Source organism: Alternaria viburni, assembly GCF_023758015.1.
Source record: "Alternaria viburni strain BMP 2772 chromosome Unknown scaffold_46, whole genome shotgun sequence".
NCBI lineage: Eukaryota > Fungi > Ascomycota > Dothideomycetes > Pleosporales > Pleosporaceae > Alternaria > Alternaria viburni.
Genome location: NW_026055815.1, coordinates 1 through 20,935, shown reverse-complemented (window position 1 = coordinate 20,935; position 20,935 = coordinate 1). Strand labels below are relative to the sequence as shown.

General features: G+C 54.5%; 8 protein-coding genes across 8 annotated transcripts; 2 read left to right on the top strand and 6 right to left on the bottom strand.

The window, feature by feature from the left end:
* Window positions 1–124: 124 nt before the first annotated feature.
* On the bottom strand, window positions 125–955 carry J4E79_011655 (uncharacterized protein; the record flags this gene model as incomplete). The annotated part of the gene is made up of 1 exon (XM_049360484.1): window positions 125–955. One exon carries the CDS (start codon window positions 953–955, stop codon window positions 125–127), a length of 831 nt encoding a protein of 276 aa, XP_049205025.1.
* A 1,713-nt stretch (window positions 956–2,668) lies between these two features.
* Window positions 2,669–3,193, top strand: J4E79_011654 (uncharacterized protein; the record flags this gene model as incomplete). The annotated part of the gene is given in 2 exon segments (XM_049360483.1): window positions 2,669–2,774; window positions 2,790–3,193. 2 exon segments carry the CDS (start codon window positions 2,669–2,671, stop codon window positions 3,191–3,193), a joined length of 510 nt encoding a protein of 169 aa, XP_049205024.1.
* Window positions 3,194–3,405: 212 nt separating this feature from the next.
* J4E79_011653 (uncharacterized protein) lies at window positions 3,406–3,764 on the bottom strand (the record flags this gene model as incomplete). Its single annotated transcript, XM_049360482.1, has 2 exons — window positions 3,406–3,536; window positions 3,608–3,764. 2 exons carry the CDS (start codon window positions 3,762–3,764, stop codon window positions 3,406–3,408), a joined length of 288 nt encoding a protein of 95 aa, XP_049205023.1.
* Window positions 3,765–7,170: 3,406 nt separating this feature from the next.
* J4E79_011652 (uncharacterized protein) lies at window positions 7,171–9,051 on the bottom strand (the record flags this gene model as incomplete). Its single annotated transcript, XM_049360481.1, has 2 exons — window positions 7,171–8,068; window positions 8,129–9,051. 2 exons carry the CDS (start codon window positions 9,049–9,051, stop codon window positions 7,171–7,173), a joined length of 1,821 nt encoding a protein of 606 aa, XP_049205022.1.
* A 1,452-nt stretch (window positions 9,052–10,503) lies between these two features.
* J4E79_011651 (uncharacterized protein) lies at window positions 10,504–11,682 on the bottom strand (the record flags this gene model as incomplete). Its single annotated transcript, XM_049360480.1, has 1 exon — window positions 10,504–11,682. One exon carries the CDS (start codon window positions 11,680–11,682, stop codon window positions 10,504–10,506), a length of 1,179 nt encoding a protein of 392 aa, XP_049205021.1.
* Window positions 11,683–15,187: 3,505 nt separating this feature from the next.
* J4E79_011650 (uncharacterized protein) lies at window positions 15,188–16,270 on the bottom strand (the record flags this gene model as incomplete). Its single annotated transcript, XM_049360479.1, has 1 exon — window positions 15,188–16,270. One exon carries the CDS (start codon window positions 16,268–16,270, stop codon window positions 15,188–15,190), a length of 1,083 nt encoding a protein of 360 aa, XP_049205020.1.
* Window positions 16,271–17,634: 1,364 nt separating this feature from the next.
* Window positions 17,635–18,492, bottom strand: J4E79_011649 (uncharacterized protein; the record flags this gene model as incomplete). Its single annotated transcript, XM_049360478.1, has 2 exons — window positions 17,635–17,747; window positions 18,009–18,492. The coding sequence occupies 2 exons, from the start codon at window positions 18,490–18,492 to the stop codon at window positions 17,635–17,637; spliced, it is 597 nt and encodes a 198-aa protein (XP_049205019.1).
* A 782-nt stretch (window positions 18,493–19,274) lies between these two features.
* Window positions 19,275–20,810, top strand: J4E79_011648 (uncharacterized protein; the record flags this gene model as incomplete). Its single annotated transcript, XM_049360477.1, has 3 exons — window positions 19,275–19,412; window positions 19,459–19,936; window positions 19,988–20,810. Coding segments are annotated over 3 exons (1,439 nt in total), but the record flags the coding sequence as incomplete, so codon positions are not given.
* Between the last annotated feature and the right edge of the window lie 125 nt (window positions 20,811–20,935).

Here is a 20,935-nt window from a genome sequence, read left to right as displayed (position 1 = left end):
TATGATTTTCTGACAGGATAGATGGAAAGGGTTACTTTGACAAGGTGTCAGATTCACATCATATGCGCTCTCTACTTCCCACCACGACCTCAGTCCAACCCTCTCCTCTCCTACCATCCACAACCTAAATGTACTGAACAGTAACCTGCGAGCCGCTGTTGATAGTAACATCAGTGTAAACAGTGCTACCCTGCTTAAGATCAATAATAGTAGCACCGCTCAACCCATCCGTTCCACCAGTGCTCAGACTAGCACTAGCCTGCGTAAAGACAACAGTACCAAAGTTGCTCAGCGCAACCAAGCTACCTCCGGACTCAAAGTCCTCTACAATCCACTCTGCATTCTGACGGCACAGGACGGAGCCACTGGGTGCGCTAAGTGTCTGGCTGACCTTCTTTCCGGTGCTCACGTTGGTGAGCGAGACTGTGCCCTTGGTAGTGGAGGTAGCGACAATGTCGACTTGGATGACGTTGCCGGCCTTGACGGCGAAGTTGCTGAAGTCGTAGGCGTAGTCGGGGTACCACTCGTACCAGGCGTCGTAGGATACAGCGCCGGAGCTGCTGACGGTGAAGTCGATACCTGCTTGGAGCAGACCGCTGCCGCAGGTATCGCCGTCGATACCAACCCAGGCTGAGGAAGACTCGGTGCCACCAGAGCCAACGTGCTTGGGTGTGGGCACGGTGAAACGTCCGGTGGCTGACTTGAAGTAGCCGGAGGAGGGTGTCTCGAGGACGGCACCGGACCAATTGGATGAGTAGTCGACGTGGGCGGTGGTGTTGTCGACATCTGCGACGAACTTGGCATTCTCTTTCGCGGCTGTGCCGACCAGGATCATGGGCTGGGTCCTGTGACGGCGACTGCCATCAGCACGAGATTGAACGCGCTCAGCGAGGGAGGAGGGACGGGCCAGAACGGAGCCAGTGATGGCGGCGATGATAGCGATGGAAAGCTTCATGATGAAGGGTAGAATGATTTTGCGGGACTAAGAAGGTAGTCGAAGCGAGAGAAGGGATCGAGAGTAGAACGATAGACTGCTGAAGCGAATGCTGCGTTAATGAGTGAAGTGTAACCAGCGGCCTTCGACACTCCTTATATACTTCCCAAGTCGAACCCGTACTATGTGTCGTATACCTTTACGCTCAATTGTTATACGATGGCGCGATGGCCCAGATCCAACACTTGATGATACCTTCCTAATACCTACTGGTCAGGCGCATAGCCATCCAGCTAGATTCGCCCTCCATGCTGAACTGGAAAGCGGCCTACAAGATCCATCAGGTCGAACGCCGAGATACGAATTACTGATTGGTAGCCCAGGGTCGTATGGTGAAGACCTCTTCACCAAGAGATCGGCGAATTTCCGGACTGGACAGGGGTATGAGTGGACAGTCCCGCTCGTGTGTTGACTCGGTAGGTATCAGAAGACCCTGATAAGTGATTTTCCTGGTGTATGGGACGAAGTCCGCCTATCACATCACTGTCACTTCGACCACATGTGCGTGAAAGTGTCCGACTTCGTGGTTGTCGTGCTTGCATCGTCAGGTTCTCCTGCCTCTTTGGGATAACGCCCGAACGCTCTCTTGCAGATTCGACAGCGAAAGCGAAAGAGGTGGTGGGAGATGCGGTGCTGGACTGTATTGCGAGATCTTTGAAGGTGCCGCATGCTCTTCGTAACGTAGTAGATCTAATCTCCCTGCGTTCGTCATGATTTCCGTCACCTTTACTGTGCGATGGCATTTCTCGCTGTACCTCGGCTCTCGAGAACATCGACATTCTCAAATGCTAATGTGCAAAGGGCCTATGCAACGACGGAAAGCTCCCATAGCGTAGATATGCAGGATAAATTAACCGCAGCAGAAGCTTGTCGTTGCTTATCAGTTGGCGTGTGACTTGGCAAGGATTGGTGTGGTGGTGCTAGTACGGGATAGGAAGTTCGTGATAGGTGATGCCCGGCGTGCACACCTGATGAGTAGTAAGCTACGCATCTGCCAAGTTAGCTTGCGAAAGCTTGTTCGCGGCGAAATGCTTGAGTAGAGAAGGTGTGATGGGTGGTGTTGAAGGACAACTGGGTAGTTCGAAATAGACAGGAGGAAGGCCCGATCGGAAAGACCCGCGGACATTGCGCCATTGTGTTCGGCTGAGCCTCGGCATTACGAGCCAGCCGCACAAACAGCCAGACCGCGACATCGTTGCAACGCCATCAACAACAGGACTTTTGAGATGGCTATAACGACAACATCGCAGGATACAGCGGAGGATGACAAGAGTCTGAGTCGCATTGGGGCATACATCGTTGTTGTACGCCAACAATGGAAACGTATAGAGAGCAATGTATACTTCAACTTAGGATGTGACATGTACTTTCTGGACTCTGAGATCCTTGTCGGCGTCTACGGGAAACTTGACTCAGCTGTTTCGCATCAAAAATGCCATGGCTGCGAGCGTGCGGCGTAGCAATTACGGCATCAACACCCTCAAGAACGCTGCCTGATCCTCAGCTGCACTTTGCTGAATACCTACCTAGGTATCAACACATCCAGATTCTCTCTAGAAACAAGCCTCCGCCTATTCGAATATGTCAGCCTCACCAGACGCACGCGTCCGAATGACTTCGAGTTCGAGGACTGGATGTACAGTCTATTCATACCCATCCCATGGCGGCATCATCATGAAGAGGTTTACAAACCCTGAGCTGGAGTGCCTTGGCCTCTCGCGCACAGATTTGGACTCAGGACCATTCCCGGACCAAGAGCAAGAAGACGCGTTCGCACTACGTATGCTCCACCTAGGCGCGCGTTGGTGGCCATCCCTCAAGTTCTACGAACGCCACACAAGAGACGAACCATATCCTTACGGCCACCACTTCCCATCCGACCTGCATGTTGCCTACACGCCTACTGGTTCAGGCATCTGGGTTCTAGCAGTATGGGCCGAAAACTCACAAACCTGGTTGGAAGAATACGATCCGCCTCGGAGACCCGAAGACTGGGTGGACTTGGCGTATTGCCGAACCATGGAGGAGCGATGTAAGATTTTGGAAGAGTTTGGCGCGACGTTTTATGAGGATGTTGAGCAGTGTGATAAGCTGCCGTGGAGTTTGGATGAGGGTATTAGAAAAGGCAAGAGATACGAGAAGTTGCTGCGGAAGATGGAGGATGATGAGTATTTCGAGGATTGGATGAATAGTCTGTGATTGACTGATGTTAGTGAAGGCAAGAGTAGATCATTTGCTTTAGAAGACGGAGGAAGATACATCGACTTATTATAGCTACGACAAAAGTATATCGAGATAATACATGTCGTTGCTACTTCAGCATAGCCATCATCTGAGCAAACCGCTTCCACGCGCTCAGCATTCCGTTCTGATCTTCACAGATCTCCGCACACCTTGCTCTGTTCTCAAGCCTAACCCTGCTCCGCCGCCTTGCGCATACGCTTCTCATGCTTCTTGTGCCTCTTCTTTGTCCTCTTCGCATACTTCTCCAAAGTCGCAATACGGTTCTTCGCCCAGTTGGGACCGGCGTCGGGAGGCGGGGCTGTAGAAGGGCATCGTAGTTAGCCAATGGATCGTATAGATATAGAACAAAGCAGCAAATAGACTCCTTACTTCCAAGGTCTCCCCTAAGCAGACGTTCCTTCTCGTCCTCTCGACGCTCATGCTTCCGCTCGAAACGCTGATGACGGTGTCCGGACGATTCGGTGCGACAGCTCTGGGTGCGCTTCGGGTTTCGTGGTTTGGGGTCGTGCGGGTTCTGCGAGGGCATCTTGGTGGGGTGCGAGTATTTTCCCTTGTGGTGGTTAGGCATGCGATATGTTATGGAACTTGCCTCTCTGATCTATACCTTGCCCGGGTACCAGTACGGGTCGTTCTCTTTGGTGTAGTTCTTAGTCAAGTCGCGTCGGATACTCCTCGCGCTGTCCTCCCGGTCGGCATGCTCGTCGTCATCAGTCAAAGGGCTGCATTCACGGTCTCTGCTGTCGTCGCGACCGCGTATCGATCCATCGTCTCGATCACCCCCAGGACTGCGTGGACGATGCTCCCACTCATAGCTTGGCTCACGTTTGAAGCCGTCTCTTGAGCGATTGCGTGAGCGATCATCAGATCCGCGCCTCGAATCGCGTCTATCATCACCATCCAGACGGTGGCGTGAACGGTCATCGCGATCACGGATGCGGTCCCGGCTGCGATCGTCGTTCCGGCGGTCGGGCGACCGGTCACGTCGGTCACGGCTGCGCTCGCGCCTGCGATCATCGACCCGGCGGTCGCGTGATTGATCATGTCGGTCACGACTAAGCTCGCGTCTGCGTTCATCTCCCCAGCGGTTGCGTGGACCGTCGTCTCGCTACCGGCTTGTTTCGCGTTTGATGTCGTCGCCCCAGCGGTTGCGAGGACGTTCCTGACGCTCACGGCTGTGCTCACGTCTACTATGATAGCTATCATAACCGTGGTAAGTCTGTGGGTAGCTGTCGACGCGTCCCTGTGGTTCGTCGCTTGGCTCGCGTTTGACGCGATTGTCGATGGGATCCTGGAGGTCCGACATCGCGCCGCGGGATGGAGTAGTCAATGCGAAGAGAGTGTAATGAGAACGAGAAAGGAAAAGAGAGAGGACGGATTGAAGTGACGGAAGAGAGACCGGACGTGGTTTGAGGAAGCGACAAAAGAAATGACTCGTCGTTGCGAACTTGAAGCCCCGCTGTGACAATTAGGGAGGAACGACGGCAGTATACGGAAGGGAGCAGCGGGCCCGCAATGCCTGACGACGAATAGAGTGCGCCTTTGACTCAGACTGCGGTCTGGTCCTGGTTCGTACTGGTCATTGAGATGGTACTTTGGTATACGGTATGATTGCGATAGCTTTGATGAATGCCTGACGACGCGTCCCGCGTTGGGCGCGTATGCTGACACTCTATCAACACTTACGCGCAATCCAAACTGAACACAGTCGAGATACCTCAGTCTTCGCGATGAGAGCGCCACATGATGACTTATCTCAGGCGCAGGAGAAGAAAGTAGCCGTACCCATGACGTCACCACGCTAGTTCGCATCCATCTCGACAGGCACGGCCGAACACGAAGGTGACAAAGCTGCAAAACACTGTTGCCTCGGATTACCATATACTTCCATAGCAGCCGCCACCAAAATATCGTACGCGCACATATCGAACACAATGTATCTCCTAACACCAAGCTGTACTATCGCAGCAACTATACACTTACAATCGAAATTCTCACCGCGGACCAAAGATTGAGAAACAGCCAGTAGTAGTGCCACAACCCATCTCTACAAAACCGCAATATGGACAGCGTATACACAGTCCGCGCCTCCCCAGGCGAAGGACTAGGCTGTTTCGCTTCCACGACCATCCTGCCGGGTACGCTCATCCTTAGCGAAACACCCTTATTCAGCGTCGCAGAACCGCGCAGCAACAGCGCCGTAGTCTCAGCTTTTGCTTCATTAGACGACTCGCAAAAAACCCAGTATCTATCGCTGTACGCGCAGAAAACCTACAAATTGAAAGAGAATGGAGAAGAAGAAGAGGCAAGAGTAATCGACATCTTCAACTCCAACGCCTGGCAAACTGGATCAAAAACATCCATCTGCCCCCTCGCCGCGCGCTTCAACCACAGCTGCATCCCCAACGCATCCTTCGCATTCAACCCGCTCACTGGAAAAATCACAATCCACGCCATCGTGCCCATCCCTTCAGACACGCAAATCAAACTAAGCTACGAGCGACCCTACCAAACCACCCTCTCGCGGCGCGCAAAACTATCATCTTACGGGTTTACATGCAGCTGTCCGGCGTGCAGCGACCCCACCCCCGATAGCGATACCCGGCGCGCGCGAATGGTGGTGCTGGACGCGCGGATCCGGACGGGGCGGCGCCAGCTGTGGAGACGGCCTGTGCCGAAGGCCGCGTTGGAGTTGTGCAGGTTGCTTAAAGAGGAGGGGTTGGTGGGGGAGGCGTTGGGGCTTGCGTGGCATGATGCGGCGGTGGGGTGGAGGAGGCATGGGAGGTTGGATATGGCTGTGGCTTGTGCGGTTAAGGAGTGCGAGATTGCGAGGGTGTGTTTTGGGAGAGGGAGTCCAGCAGTGGGTGTCAGTGAGGCTTTTTTGCTGGGGTTGAAGGTTGAGATGAAGGAAGGTGTTTCTGTGGAGGCTGAGGAGCTTGCGACATGCTAGAGGGGGTGTCTTGGTATGGGGTCAGGATGTCTTGGTGTTGAAGCATGCTCTGGGCATGCCGATTCATCCATGCCACATCTCGCTTCCTTGATTTGTGGCGCAGTGACGATATGTACAATGTGCCACACTCACAATCAAGCTTCCATCTATAGCAAAAAATGGTCCACCACTTCACATATTCCCTCTTAATGTATTTCCTCCTCGCAAACACATCGTTTCTACCCTCCTACCCTGCACCACTACCTACCCTCTAAACCAACAATCCAACCAACCAACCCTAGCATGACCAAAACCCCCCTCACATCCCTCACATCCCCTAACTCCCAAAAAACCGATCAAATCGTGCGCCTTAAAAGCATCGTCCAGCCACTCACAAGATACCCGTCTGCCCCCCAATCAAATCCATCCCAGTATACCGAACGCCGCAAAAGTTCCAGCATGCCACACATGTCCGAGTGGCTATGTCCTCACTGCTCACATATCAACCGCGGGGAAGGTGGTAGTGGGGAGAAATGCGGGGGGTGTGGGAAGTAGGTGTGGAAAGTAAAGGATGGGAGGAGGGAACTGTCTGCGGTCGGGGAGATGAATGCTAAGGGAGGGATAGTAAGGGAGAAAGACGAGAACTTGTTTGAAGTGTGGGTAGTGTGGGTATTACGATGGCAGGCTGTTGTAGACGAGAGGATTGATGAGGGGATAATATCGTGTTTTTGTTAGAGACACAGACTAAGCAAGTAAGGCATTGACTTGCAGGATGATATGTGATTATGCTGATTTTCCCAAACTCCGTCGCTATGCATAAGATATATCATCAGACGTATTCCTGATTTCACTTCATCGAGTTGGTGTTGCAAGCAACGGCGTATGGGAATTTTTAGGTACCCGAATTGTAAAGATTCGGGTACCTAAAAAGTCCCATACACCGTTGCCTGCAACACCGACTGAATCATCAAACGTAACCTTCTCTTTCCACATATCCCATCTTCTACTACCTAACCCGAAGCCTCTTTCCCGCAGGCTCAACATCAACACCTCCCTCTTCCCTCGCCGAACTGTGCGCTTCAGGCCCAGTCCAAACCTGACTCTTCACAGTCGTAGGAACGGTTGTACCATTTCCTCCTTCACTCCCCTCATTCTTTCCCTCCATCTTCGCTCCAGCTGTCGGACCAACCTTCCTCGGCCCCTCAATAGAAAAGGAAAAAACCTCCCTCTCGGGCCTCTTTGACTTCCCCGTCGCCGGCTTTCTAACAGCATTCCCATCTTCCTCCTTGAACAGCTGCCCCGTCCTCTTCGTCGCTTCCTTACCCGCCTCCGTCGCTTCTTCCACAATTTCCTCGCTGTAGTGCCACATCAGCGCGATTTCACCCCTTACAAGCGCAGTCGCCCACAGACTGAGCAGCACGCCTGGGACAAGCCAGAGAAGGGCAGGTTGTGCGTGATTCATAAGATGCAGCGCGGCGAACGTGGCGACCAGACCACCTACATAGCCCACTAGCGAGGCATTGAAATACGTCTTGGGGAACGTAAACGGCGCTTCCTCTTTCTCGTTTTCTTGGGGTGCAGCAGACTCCCACAGCGGGCGTCCCATGAGTGAATGCGTCCAGAAATGGTCGCTCCAGCGGCCTGCCAGGGGTGTAAACTCCGCCTTTACAACCGTGTCCTCGGCTCCTTCAGTTGTTGCTGAGACGCGTTTCTGGCGGCGGAGGTAGAAGAGGTAGAGATCGAAGCGCAGTGCAAGGCCTATCATGAGACCTGGGATAATGATGTCGCCTAGACCGAGCATGGCAGCGGCGTTCTTGCCCGAGGGCGTGGTGGCGGTGCCGGGTTTGGGGAACATGAGTTTGATGGGGACGTCGAGGGAGGATGCTACTGTTACCATGAGAGGACTGGAAGAAGTGGTGTTAGTAGTGTTCTGTGCATATGGGTGAAGGAGGAGAAGTACGTACGTGAAAAACACCATGTAGATGTCGTAGAAGAACAGCCCCACGAGTATCGCACTGCCTGTCGCAAACGTCGTCGGACTGATGACCTGGATACTGCCATATGCGAAACTGAAACCAAGCAGGTTCGTCAGGTACCACGTCTTGTCAACCAGGTTGAAGTAGACGAGCGTAGCCAGCGCTACCACAGCACCGACAAGCGTGTGCGCGCCTACTCTAGCTTTGCCCGCCAGCGCGCGCTCAAGATACAGCTTCAGCGTCCACTTATTGGAGGGCATCGCGCGGTCCGCCCAGAGCCATTCTTTCGCTCCATCGGAAAGTGGTATGCGCGCGAGGAAGCCGGGGAGCGGGCTTGTAATGGGCCCGCTGGCCTTGGTGTTGCCTGCGACAGGCACCGCCCTCCCTGCCTTGCCGTCGACGTGGTATAGCGCGCCCCCGAGCACATGTCTCCTTGGGAATATAATCGAATGCCCAATATCCAGCACATCACTAACCAACTTCGTAATCGCAAAGAAGCCAAAGACAGCAAAATACGCATTAAGCGCTTTACTCAATATACTCGGATCTTTAAGCCATTTCAACAGAAAATACAGCGTCGCCAGCGAAATCCCTGCGAAAAGCGGGAACAAGATGATATGTCTCGGTGAGAGTCCTTCCATCTCGTTCTCCGGCTCCTCGTCCTCCTCCTCGTCTTCAGAGTCGCTGTCTTCATCTTCGGCGGCGGCGCGCTGGCGGTCTTTCCGGCTTTTCTTGGGCGGTTTGGCGGCGGTCGAGGGGCGGGTGAGCGAGGCGTGGGCGGCGGCGTAGATGGGGAAGAGGGAGGCGAGGATCATGTGGGCGTAGACGGGGAGGAGCGGTTGCACTTTTGTGAAGGCGTAGGCGGCGGTGCCAAGGGCGCTGGCGACGAGGCTGGGCTCGGTGTCTGCCATGGTGCGCAGAGGGGTGGGTGTGTGTTACGCGCTGGTAGACGGAGTTGGCGGGGGTGTATGTGGTGATGTGAGAGGAGTGAGAGTGAGAGTGGTGGTGGGTGGGGAGGCTGCTGGTGAACGAACCCAAGGTTACAAGCTCTCTACCCACAACGTGGCCTATATGCACCCAACCACAAAGACCTCAGACGTCAATGAAGGTAGAACCATCCCGAAGGCATCCTACATTCCTCCCCAAACTCCCTTCTATCGCGCATCCAGGCAACGACGCGACAATACGGCACAGTCGCGTCCCTTCGCAAACAAATTCGGCATGCAAACCAATCAAACATGACGTCGCCGCATCGCGTCCAGCCAAACACCCTGATCGGCGTTCGTGCATGGCCAGACCAGCGACGGCCCAGACCCAGAATAGCCCGTCGATAGATCTAGATCTCGGCCTGCACGAGCGGGACCTTGCATGTTGCCCCCCCTTCCTTCTCTGTCTTTCGCGCTCGAGCGTGGAAGAAGGAAGATCACCTCGTCTTAGAAGCTGTCGTCTTGGATGCTGCCAGACTTCCACCACGGCGCCTCCGCCTCCCCCACCCACACATCCGTGCATGTTCTGCACCCTTCCTTCACCGCTTGAAATTCTACTAAATCAATTTAATTATCCGTGCGACTGCCGTGTCTCATAATTCAGCATGCCTTTTTGGCCCGACCCGGGTACTCGGTATGGAAGCTTTTGGAGGTTAATATTAGCATAAAGGTGCGAAGAAAAGCATGTAGCCTGCATACTCAAATCCTAAAGTCAAGCTAGAATAGACGCGGTAGTAGTAATAGAGAAAAAGCATATAGTAGATGCGCAAGTCTGTGTTTGTATTGCTACCGAGTGTGTGTATTGTTGTGTTGCAAATGTATGCTGTGTGTTCTTCTGTTTCCTTCTCCAGCTAAACTAGGCCGAAATCCACTGCCACCTGCCAGTCTGTCATACTTGCATTCTGCTCCTGCCTGCTCAGCAACTCTGGAACGCAACAATCTCTCCAGAACCTCCCCTTCATCCCCTTAGATTAAAGAATGAATGGAATTCGTGCGTCGCGTATACACTCGTGATGTGCTAAAAGTACGCCCCACAAGAAAAAAAGACAAGTTCGTGTAGAGAAGAAGAAGAAAAAGAAGCAAGAGCGCCGAATGTGCTAAATCGAGAGAGAAGCCGAAACACCCCACTTGTGCAAACAAAGGAAAAAAGCTTAGCAGTCTGATGAGAAATGCTTGTGTGAAACGCCCGAGAGACAACCGGATTACAAGAGGGATATTTTGCGTGCAAAAGACAGGGAAGAAGCAAGGTAAAAAAGGAATAGGCCGTTGGGTGTGGTTAGACCGGCTGAACCACAGCTTTTGGCAACAGCAACAACACCCCCGAACGCGCACGCTAGTAAGACAGGGAGATAGGAAAAAAGAGTTGTAGTGATGGTATCAGCAAGGTGTGAGCCTGCTGGAGACGTTCAGGTCGCGGAGCATGTCAAAGGACATGCCGTCGACGTTGACGCGCTGCTGTGACTCAACGTACACGTCGTGCACGTTGGAGAAGGCGTTGCCCTCCCAAGGCGATACAGCAGTAAGCCTCTTGTTGTGTGGGTGCGGTGGTGTGACTGCCGCGATGACAGCCTGCTTCATCTGCGGGGTGATGGCCAGGCGCTTGCAGTCAAAGTACGAGGACGACGACACCGAAGACGAGGTATACGAAGGTGCTGACGTCGAAGTGAGCTGAGGCTGCGAGGGGCAAGACGACGAGGGGTAGTCGGCGACGTCCTCGTCATCATCGTGTTCTTCCTCAGGTGAGGAACGTGGTAGTGCTGACGGGTCAGGAAACTTGAAGGCTTTAGCCGTAGTGGGCTCTGACTCTTCCTCTAGCGGCGTCGACGAAAATAGAAACGACGAATTGTGGTGCGAGGTCTCGTAGTAGCCTAGGATGGACGGCGTGAAGTTGCTGCCCTTGGAGTTGGGGCCTTGTTCACTGGAAAAGGTATACTCCGGGAGGGGAAGCGCCTCGTCATCCGTGTCGTCGTCGGTGGAGCTCCAGGCAGAGAACTGACTCTTCATCGGCGGTCGCACTGGGGGTATCTCGATGGCCTTTGGTCCATCGGTCTGGCGGCGTGCATTTGGGTTTGGCGACGTCGGCACTCGAGGAAACGATAGATCCGGACACGATCGGGGAGAGAGGGATGAGGTGGGGCGATGGTTGGATTGGTACGTCGGTATTGACTTGAGTTGGTTCTTGATGAAAGCGGCAAGGTTAGCGGAATAGTCGCCTAGCGTGGGTGACATATTCCGAGGTTCGCCATCGTTTACATGTGCGACCACGGTCGAGGTGCTGTTATCCGTGGCATCGGATGGCATGCGAGAGTGAGACCATTTTGCGTCAAAGGGAGATTCTTGATCTCGAGGGGTGGGTAGGGCGGCGAGGCCTTCGAGAAACTTGAGGTGGTCCTGGGGGTTGAACAGACGGTTGACTTCATCGTCGACGGACTGGTTGCGTCGAGCTCGGCGTTTCCGGACGGCGGCTCTGCCCTCAGCAAGAATAAGGAGTGCTTCTGGAGTTGAGCAACCCAGAGCCTCAACAATGGGAAACGAGTTACTTCTTTGTCTCTGCATGCTGTGTCGGGGGCTCGCCCTGCGAGGGGATGGCGAAGAGTGGTGGGAGTCCATGGTGTATATTAGTCCGGATAGAGCGGGAGAGGTGCTAGTTCATGGCCGCAGAGCCGCGGAGTGAGTCGATGCTGGGAGCGAGGAGTCCTAAATACACAGTGCAGGTTGAGGGCAGACGTCCAGGGGGTGTTGTGACAGTGCTGGTCCACGGAGCAAAAGGAAAAGAGAGTTGCCGCGTGTAAAACGGATGGCAAGGCTACTTTGAAGCCAGAAAAACGGTCGACGGATCAGGTCAGGATGGCATTAGTGGCCCATCTCGCTTCCCAGGCCCCAGGCAGCCCTAGCCCGACAAGAAAATGCTCTCCTATGGGCCCAAGCCGAAAAGTACGAGTTGGCAGGCAGGCGTACGGGCACATGACGTTTACAGCCCTCGACCAGCGACATGGGTGGGTCTTGCACGGCCTTGGAAAAGCGCACACTCAGGATGAACTATGCTGCACCCCTGGATGGCGTGCACCCATCTGCCGGATCCCGCTGGCGTTTCGCAGCGCTGCCCAATGGGGGCCGAGAGGGCGTGCGGCCTGTCATGCGCCGTCTGCTACCGTCGTGGCAAAGCACCGGAATCTCCGTTTTGCCATGGAGGGTTCGCGTTGGAGCGCCTGATGGTGAGAAAGCTCGCAGCCTGTCAGCGGTGGTGGAGGGCCTGCGCAGACGTGCCGCGACAGCCTGCGTGAACCATCGTACCCACATCAAACGAGGCCTGTTGCGTGAGGTCGTGGTGATCATGATCGACGCTACCCTTGCTTTTTTCCCTCGCTGTGCTGTTTCTCCAAGGCCTGATCAGCCCTGCCACTGATGCGTTTGGCCCGACGATCTGTCTCTGACTGGCCGCAGCTAAGATAAAAGTGCGATCGATCAGCACTGGCCGCGCAAGCGAAACTCTGCTGTACATGTAAACGGCGGTTCACGTACCCTCGCGTCGTCGTGATGTAGGAATTACACCTCACCTGCGCTGCATACACGGGCGCCCTCGTAATTGTCCGAGGTGGGTGAATGTGCGCCGTGCTAGAGCAGGTACGCCGAAAAAAGAATAACCGGCCCGACTCGAGCAGACGCGACACTGGTCCGAGGCTGAGCAACGCGTTCGCATCACGAAACCCGCGATAGAGTTGGATTTCCAGGGTCCTGAAGAGTCATACCCTCCGTGCCGATGCCATTTGGTCGGATATCCGGTGCCGTGTGGGATTCGATAGGTCCGACTGTGGCTGCAATACCGTAATCACTGGTGGCCTCCCTCCGATAGCCTCAGCTGTCAGACTGAAACTGTCGCACCGACAATTTACTTTGTACTGCACTCTGCGACTCACTGGTAACCTCGTGAACTCTCAAGTCACCCCTCATTTGCTTTTCTCGTCGCCTTGTAAGGCTTCGGCTGCGCCCTGGTGCTCATCTTACCCCCGTCCAAGCGTCGCTTCCTGGCCATGTCGGGCTGTTTCCGCATGCAGCTTTGGTCGCCCGGGCATCAACACCGCATCTTTTTTTTCACGATTGACATCATCACCGCGCTCATGAGTTGCGCGCATGCAGCAGCCTGATCAGCACGGTGCGCTGGATTTGCCCGAACAACTCCTCTGACATGCGAAACCACGACGCCCCGGGCCACCGTCCGAGCCTCGCCGCCGTCGCTACCAAAAGGGCTGCCTGCCCAACGGCGGCGCCTTCCCGGATTGCTTCACTTTCTCGCTGGCACCTTCTTGCATGTCTGTGTCTCCAATTGTTTCACCACCCTCGACGGCAGTAGCCCCGCAGGAGGTATGCCATTGTGCGACAATCCCATCTTCGATCCCCCACCACCTCTCACCACCTCACCATCTACTGCGACACCTACCCGCCCATCTAACTTTGCATCCTCACCCCATCTCACGTAATGCGTTCGACCGCATCCTAGGGCACCATCACCACACCCGCCGGTCCTTTTTCCTAGAGTCGGCTCGATCCGACCAACCCATGCTATTCGGCAATTATATCGCGGGCCTTGTCATTCTCTCGGTGCTACCTCTGCTTTTTATCCTGGCGCGCTTCTACTCAAAGCGAACGCGACTACTGCCATGGACTATTGATGATACGTTTTTGGTGTTGGCCCTGGTATGGCCTGACCCCTTTACAGAAGGCACTCTCTAACCACGTCGGGTAGCTCCTTCTCTACGTGGTGATGGCAATGTTTATTGTTTGCGAGTCGCTCCCGTCTGCGATTCATACTGCGTTGCTAATGCGACGAAGCGATGGCTGCTGGTCTTGTCCGTCAACACATGGTGACAGCTGCCACGGCGGATCTCAAGCGAACGCTGATAGTAGGATGACATTCTTGCTGTGGATAACATTCTGGCTGTAAGGCGGGCGCTCACGCTCACAGATACTGTGGCTCTTCCGGCTTCCCCTAGCCATATGCACAGCCTTCACTCGATGCGCGATTCTCATCTTCTTCATTCGGACCTTATACACCAGGACGTACAGCTGGTTGAGATACGGTGGTATTGTCAAACCTTACACATCCACCACCATCCGGTATCCACATGTTTATTAATCCAAACCACAGCTCACTTTTGTACCATTGCGGCGATCGCCCTGGGACTAGCGTCTGTCATGGTAATCGCGCTCCACTGTCGGCCGATCAAGCAAAACTACACAATACCTTTCGAGGATCCACGATACTGCTTCCGACTGAAGCCCTGCGTGGTCACCATAGCGGTGCTGGGAGTAGTCCTAGATGCGGTCATCTGGTGTCTTCCGCACTATGTGGTTTGGCATCTGAAGCTGCGCCATTCCCACAGGGTGGCTGTGTCGGTCATATTCGCATTTGGGTTGTTGTGCGATCAGGGACCATCCTCTCTCAGTCATGGCTAACGTGAGTAGCAACATGTTCATTGGTGCCTTTCGCGTCGACTCATTGGCCGATGTCGCATACCAAGGCGACGTAACGTACGGCATGGGCAACACTCTGATGTGGGCAATCGCCCAGATAAGTACTGGAATCATTGTAGCATGTCTGCCTCATCTACGTCCTTTGTTCGATTGCCTTCTGCCACGCCGGCTCATCCACCTCAGCACCCGCAAATCCAAGACTCAATCCAAAGCCTCTCAGGTCTCAGCTCAGTCTGTACTCGTTCCTCCGATCATACAAAGCAGAGCTGGCTCCATTGTTGTCACTACGCAGATCGCTGTTCAGCCCGGTTCGCCAAATCTGTTACCACCTCCACCACCGCCGATAGATATCGTGGATGGGCAGCTCGACCCTTTGGGCCCGATATTCCACGTTGAGCCAGGACCTGCGAAGCGCACGAGGGTAGTGTCATACGATTGTGGTGTGTCGCCGCGTGGCTGTGGCCTTCCTTACTGAGCTGAGGCTGATGTCGTGTTTTCCTACAGATGCGCACTGTTGCATACACTTCGCTTCCTCCCCGCATACCTAGTTTGGTACTTTGGGTGTTTGAAGCCCGACAATATGAGATAGCTATTCTTCAAGTGTTAGGACGTACGTGGACCATCCAGCCGCAGCCAGTTGAATGATTCGCTCGTCCCTCAAAGCTGTGACGCCTTCAAATCTCTTCTCAAAGTCCGCATCCGTTGCTAGACCCAACTGGCCCCTGCTGTTGTCTCCCGCCGCGAACAAAACTCTTTTGACCCTTCCTTCCGTCTTACACGTTTGGGCTGCCACTAGGATGTGGCCATGACCAACCGCTACCTCATACACCTTTGCGTCCTGACCATCTATCCGGACGTCCAAGCACTTGACAAACTCCTCTTGAACGTCATCAGTACTGATGCCCGTTACCAGTGCGCTCGTTTCAGGATTGCCATTCAGCACGTCCAATTCTTCATTTGACCCAGGACATGCCTGACCCCATAAGAAGAGTTCGCCGTCCGAGTCGAAGGCGGCGCTCATGTACCCGCCCGATGCCACCTTCGTGACGTAGGTCACCTCAAGGTAAGGCACGGGCGCAATGTCGAAAGCACCATCATACGGTCGGCCCAAGCACTTCTCATACCTCGGATCCCTTGTCTCCGTCCAAACGTGCCCATCGGCGTCTAGCGCAGTCATCGTCGTAGCATTTCCAACGCACAGCGGGAATTCGCCAAGTTCGTAAGGAAGGACCGTTGCTCCGGTCCCCTCACCCATCTCACCGGCCTCAAGATAACGCCGGAAAGCCGCAAAGTCTTTGACCCGCACCACCGACTCCACAGCCGCGGAACGATGCTCAACGTAAACCAGTACATGCCCCTCACTCCCGATCTTCACATCTCTCACGATCTCAACCTGATCGCTTACGGTGAAAGTTTGTATGTCTGGTACGCCAGTATCCTCGATCTCAACATCGGTACCAAACATGACGACCTTCTGATCCGGTCCTTTCCGGTCGATGTCCTCCCCACTCTTGACAGTCAACACATACCCCCTCAATCCATCGTGCATCGTGCTACCGAAGAAGATGATCTCGCTTCCATTATCGCGATTTGGACCGAGAGGAATCGCTTGTTTCAGATCGTTGTCGCTGGTCAAGTATTCTTTCTGGGCAGCCGTGAGGCCTGTGCCCATGTACCGAACGTGTGGTTCCCCAACACCATCACCACCACCACCATTCTTATTCCCCTCTCCATCTCTATTCCCATGATCGACTGGGTTGCTGCAAGCGACCACAGCGTCGCACCAACCCGCCCAAAGCACTCTGATGCTCTGTGCCTGCAAAATACACCCAGTGCTCCCCGCGCTAGTCCCAGGGCGAGCACCCTCGTGTTTCACACCAAAAGCGTACAGCCGCATAGTGCGATCCCGACTTGTCTTGTAGCGGACGAACAGCAAACAAGCGCAGAGAAAGCAAGCTGTTCGAAACAGAAAGTAGAAACGGATGAGGACGACAGAAGCAACGCGGCCGTTGGGATCTGTAACCAATGTTGTCGATCGTTTACGCCTCTTCCCGTGTCGATCTGCGGGCGGCGCGTGGGGTTGGGTTGGGGGGTGTGGGTGGAGGTGTTACCGTACCAAACATTTACCGTGTCGCGTAACGTGTTGTGACAGATCCATGGATGGGCTAGATGGGTCTTAGCGTCGACGCGACGCGACGCGCATTAGAAGATTCGAAGACGCAGGCTCGCAGGACGCGTTCGTCCATCCCTAGTGCAGGCGCGTACGCGTCCTTCCAAGCTTGCTGTTCTGCGGTCGACCCCGAGTTGCCCGCGGAAATCTTAACCTCTGAAGCTCCACACACGGTGCGCTTTGTCTGCAATGTCTGTGTTTCCCATGGTTAATCTTAATTAAAGTTGGATGTTTGGTAGACTTTCGCAAACAACTGTAACAGTGACAGCGCGGGAAGCGGGTTGCGGGAACCGTTTTCTTTACTTTGCGCTTTCGCTTCGCTTCGCATTGCCATTGCTATTGAGTTCGAAACATTGCCCGTTCCTCCATCATCGACGGGGCCCCTCAACTACATGTGGGATGACGTAGAACGGTGTGTGGGGAAATTGCGATGACACCTGCGGGTAGCAGAGCCTCAGGATAATGTCACTGCCTTGGGTGGCGAACTACTAATCAAGGACGTGGACATTGGAACGGAGACACAAGGGGAAGTTGGAAGGATTGAGTTAGGCGCCCTACTACCACGCCTGACGACAGCAGACAGCACAATGCCAACCATGTCAATCCATCACGCGCGTGCATCATCATGCAAGATACGCGAGCCGACATCCCAATCTCCTCAAATCCTTCGACCTATACCAACTGCGTCATCTGCCGCTTATTCTGGTGCTTTCCCCGCGCTTCCTTCCTTGGTTCCTTGATCTCGTTTATCACGGAAAGTGGCCTGTTCGCATTCCAAGGTTGACAGGAGGACACGAGACGAGACGAGAAAGGAAGGAGCGAACCGAGACCGACGAACCCCTCATCTCGCACCATGAATTCCAAAGTTAGACGAGCACCCAATGCCAGTTGGTCATGCCTAACCGCTGGAAGAAGGAAAATAGCGAGGACTTTGGGACGAGGCCGGCATAGGTGGACTGCCACCATGAGGCGAAGGTACCTGCATTGATTCCGCGTGTTAGCGCTTCGTTCCAAGTCGGATCAGTTTCTTCCCGTTCAATTCGCTTGACATTTCCGTGTCCTTTTCCTTCCAACCGCTTTTCTTTGGTCACGAAATATCCCAAAGTTGTTTTGCTTTTTGTCGAGTTCCACGGAACGTACTGTCGCATCTTCATCCCCGAATTCCCACGTAGCTGGAAACGAGAAACCACCTAGGTAACACTCATACTTTCATACTTTCACACTTTCACACTACACGTACCTTCAACCGGCCCCAGTTCCGCAAAACCAAGCGCTTCCAACACCCACGGCGCGACGATAGCGAGGACGCCCAGGGCAATGACGGTGCACATGACGGGGTGTTCGATGACGAAGCCCTCGATGCTTTGGGCAGCTTCCCACGCGGTGTCGCAGGCGGAGGAGATGGTGGGACCGAGGGCCTCGTGCGACGCGAGGAGAGCGGTGGTGAGTCGCGAGAGGATGTGTTGGGCGAGCGTGGTGCGCCAGCCGGAGGGGCCGACGAGGGCGTCTAGGTGCATGCGCAGGTGGGCGCCGGTGAGGCGGGTGGTGAGGAGTTTTTCGACGACGGAGTCTGCGATCTCGTCCGCGACCTCGTCTGCAGGGTGGGCGTCAGAGGCAGCGGCGGAGAGCAAGGCGACTTTCTCGTCGGGGTAAGTGGTGTGCTCCGGCTCCTCGGTGCCGCAGGGGAAGCAGGCGAGGATCGCTTGGAGACATGCCATCGCCATGTTGTCAGCTTCTTTGGTGGTAGTTGGTTGAAGATGGAGTGGTGGTGAGTGCGATGTTGATATGTGTTCAGGCTTAGCGCTTGTGGCACTGCTGCGCCGCAGGAGCGGTGACAGTGAGGGTGACACAGAGCAGCCTCGTCCAACCGTTTTTTAAACGCCACAAGTATGCGACGCAGAAGAGTATGGGGAGGTAGGCTGCACGGCTGCGGACAAGGCACACTCTCATCTGTTAACAAGCCTAAGGACCACGTAAATGCAGTACAGCAATCTTGCCAGATCTTGGTGAGCGCTTCTATCAGGTACTGCCTCTGAGTTGCAAGTCACATTTTGGAGCAGTACATCTCACGAGGATCATTGTCTACGGAATCCGTCGCGCGCTTATGCCCGTACAGTCTGGTGTAGTCTTGTTCTTTTCCAACAGGATCGAGACACAACAACACGTTTATGGCGATCGGTTGCTTGATGTAACACTGGCACGATTCGATGCCTCCAGGTAAAGGTGACGTTCGATGGGATCAAGTTCGCGTACACAGTTGCCATGTTTGTTCCGCTGGGCACTTGCCATGTCGTCTGATACTCTCTTACCGCAATTGGCACCGCTCAGCTGTTCTTACCTTTACTCCATCCTGCAGCACGCTAGAGCAATACAAAGTGAAGTGCAGCTTCTTGATCTTCTAAACATCCATCGTCTTCTCATCGTTCATTTCGAATCAGACGCTTTCATCATTCAGTAAGAGGTCGACTAACACTGACAACTGTCTTCCCCTCGATCGTTGCACGAGATGGGCGGCCATGCCTTCAAAGGACTGTATTGTCCCCGCATCTCCCCATCGGTCTACGAGAGGGTCAAAGCAGAGACGAAAGCCGCGCTGCAGACTGTCTTCGCGCAAGTTGTGGTACCGACTGAGATGCCCGGCAAGGTATGACTACACATCTACCACGCTGCTCACCTGCTGACACCCACAGGATGACTACGGCGACGTCGACTTCCTAGTCTGCTCCCTTCTCCACTCCAAAGGCACTACCACACTCGACACATTCCCCTGGCAAAGCACCGTCTCTCTCATCAAAGACGTCCTCGATACCACACATGGACGCCAAGGCTTTCTCACCAGAGACTGCATGTACTTCGCCATCGACTCGCCCCACGGCGAAGAGAACTACTTCATCCAGATCGATGTCAAAGTCTGCTTCAAGCCGGAGTTGTTTCACTGGTGTCACTTCGAGCTCAACTACGCAAGTAACAGCAAGATGATCGGCAGTATGGTCAAACCGCTGGGCCTCACCATGGATCCTGAGGGTATACATGTCCGTGTTGAAGAGATGGAAGAGACGAGTTTTCCTGGTAGCATGGTGTGGGTTAGCAAGGATCCGAAGGATGCGCTGCGGATTGTGGGTTTGGATTGGAGGATCTTGAATGGGGGGTTCAAGACTAAGGAGGAGAGTAAGTTGTTGATCTGCGCTGTGTTGTGACTTTTGCTGATGGTATCTTCAGTCTACAAGTACTTGGCTAGCTCCTGGCTCTTCCACCCAGGTCACTTCGCCGCACGACTAGCCGAGGAGAAGTACCACGATCGCCTCGAAGACCGCGCACCATACTGGACACATTTCATCAAAGAATGGGTTCCGCAGCATTACCCTGGCTACCGCCACATCCAGCAGACTACAGACCCCGAAGAGGCCAGTAGCAAAACCCACGAGCACGTCGAAGAAGACCTCTCAGTATGGCAAACCCGCACCAGATCAGCTGTCCGCAACAAAGTCTTCACCATGTTCCCCCACATCGCAACCGAATACTATACAAAGCGCGCCACATGGGTCAAAGAGCGCGAAGAGCAGAGACTGCGCGAGCTCATCACTCAAGCTATTCCAACTGGTAAGAATGGATGGAGAAGCGACGTACCCATTCCAACTATCGTTATCAAGCAGTCACAGCCCATGACACCCGACCTCGAACCTACAGCTACAGGCGAGATAACACCGCCGTTGACACCACCGCTCACACCCAGCTTATCCATCGACCACTCGCCGACTTCATCAAACCGCCCATTCCCACCTCCCCTCTCCCCATCCACCACCTCCTCCCCAACCCCACCCCTCTACCTCTACGTCGACGCCCTCCCTTACACACCACCCCTCCCATTCTCCGCCTCCCCACCTCCCCCCAACATGTCCCCTTCCGCCAAACTGCTCTGCCTCTTCCGCTGGACACACTTCTGCCCTTCCACCGGCACACCTTACCTCGCCACCGTGCCGCGCGACAAGGACTTCACGATGGCATGGACAGATGCGCAGTATGCTGGTGCAACGGATGGGGTGTTTGTAAGGTGGGCGGAGGAGACGTGGTGGAGTGTTTGGGTTAGGCAGTGCGTTGTGAATTATAGGGGGATGTGGAAGAGGAGGTTTGAGAAGAAGGAGAAGGCGGGGAGGATGGGGGGTGGGG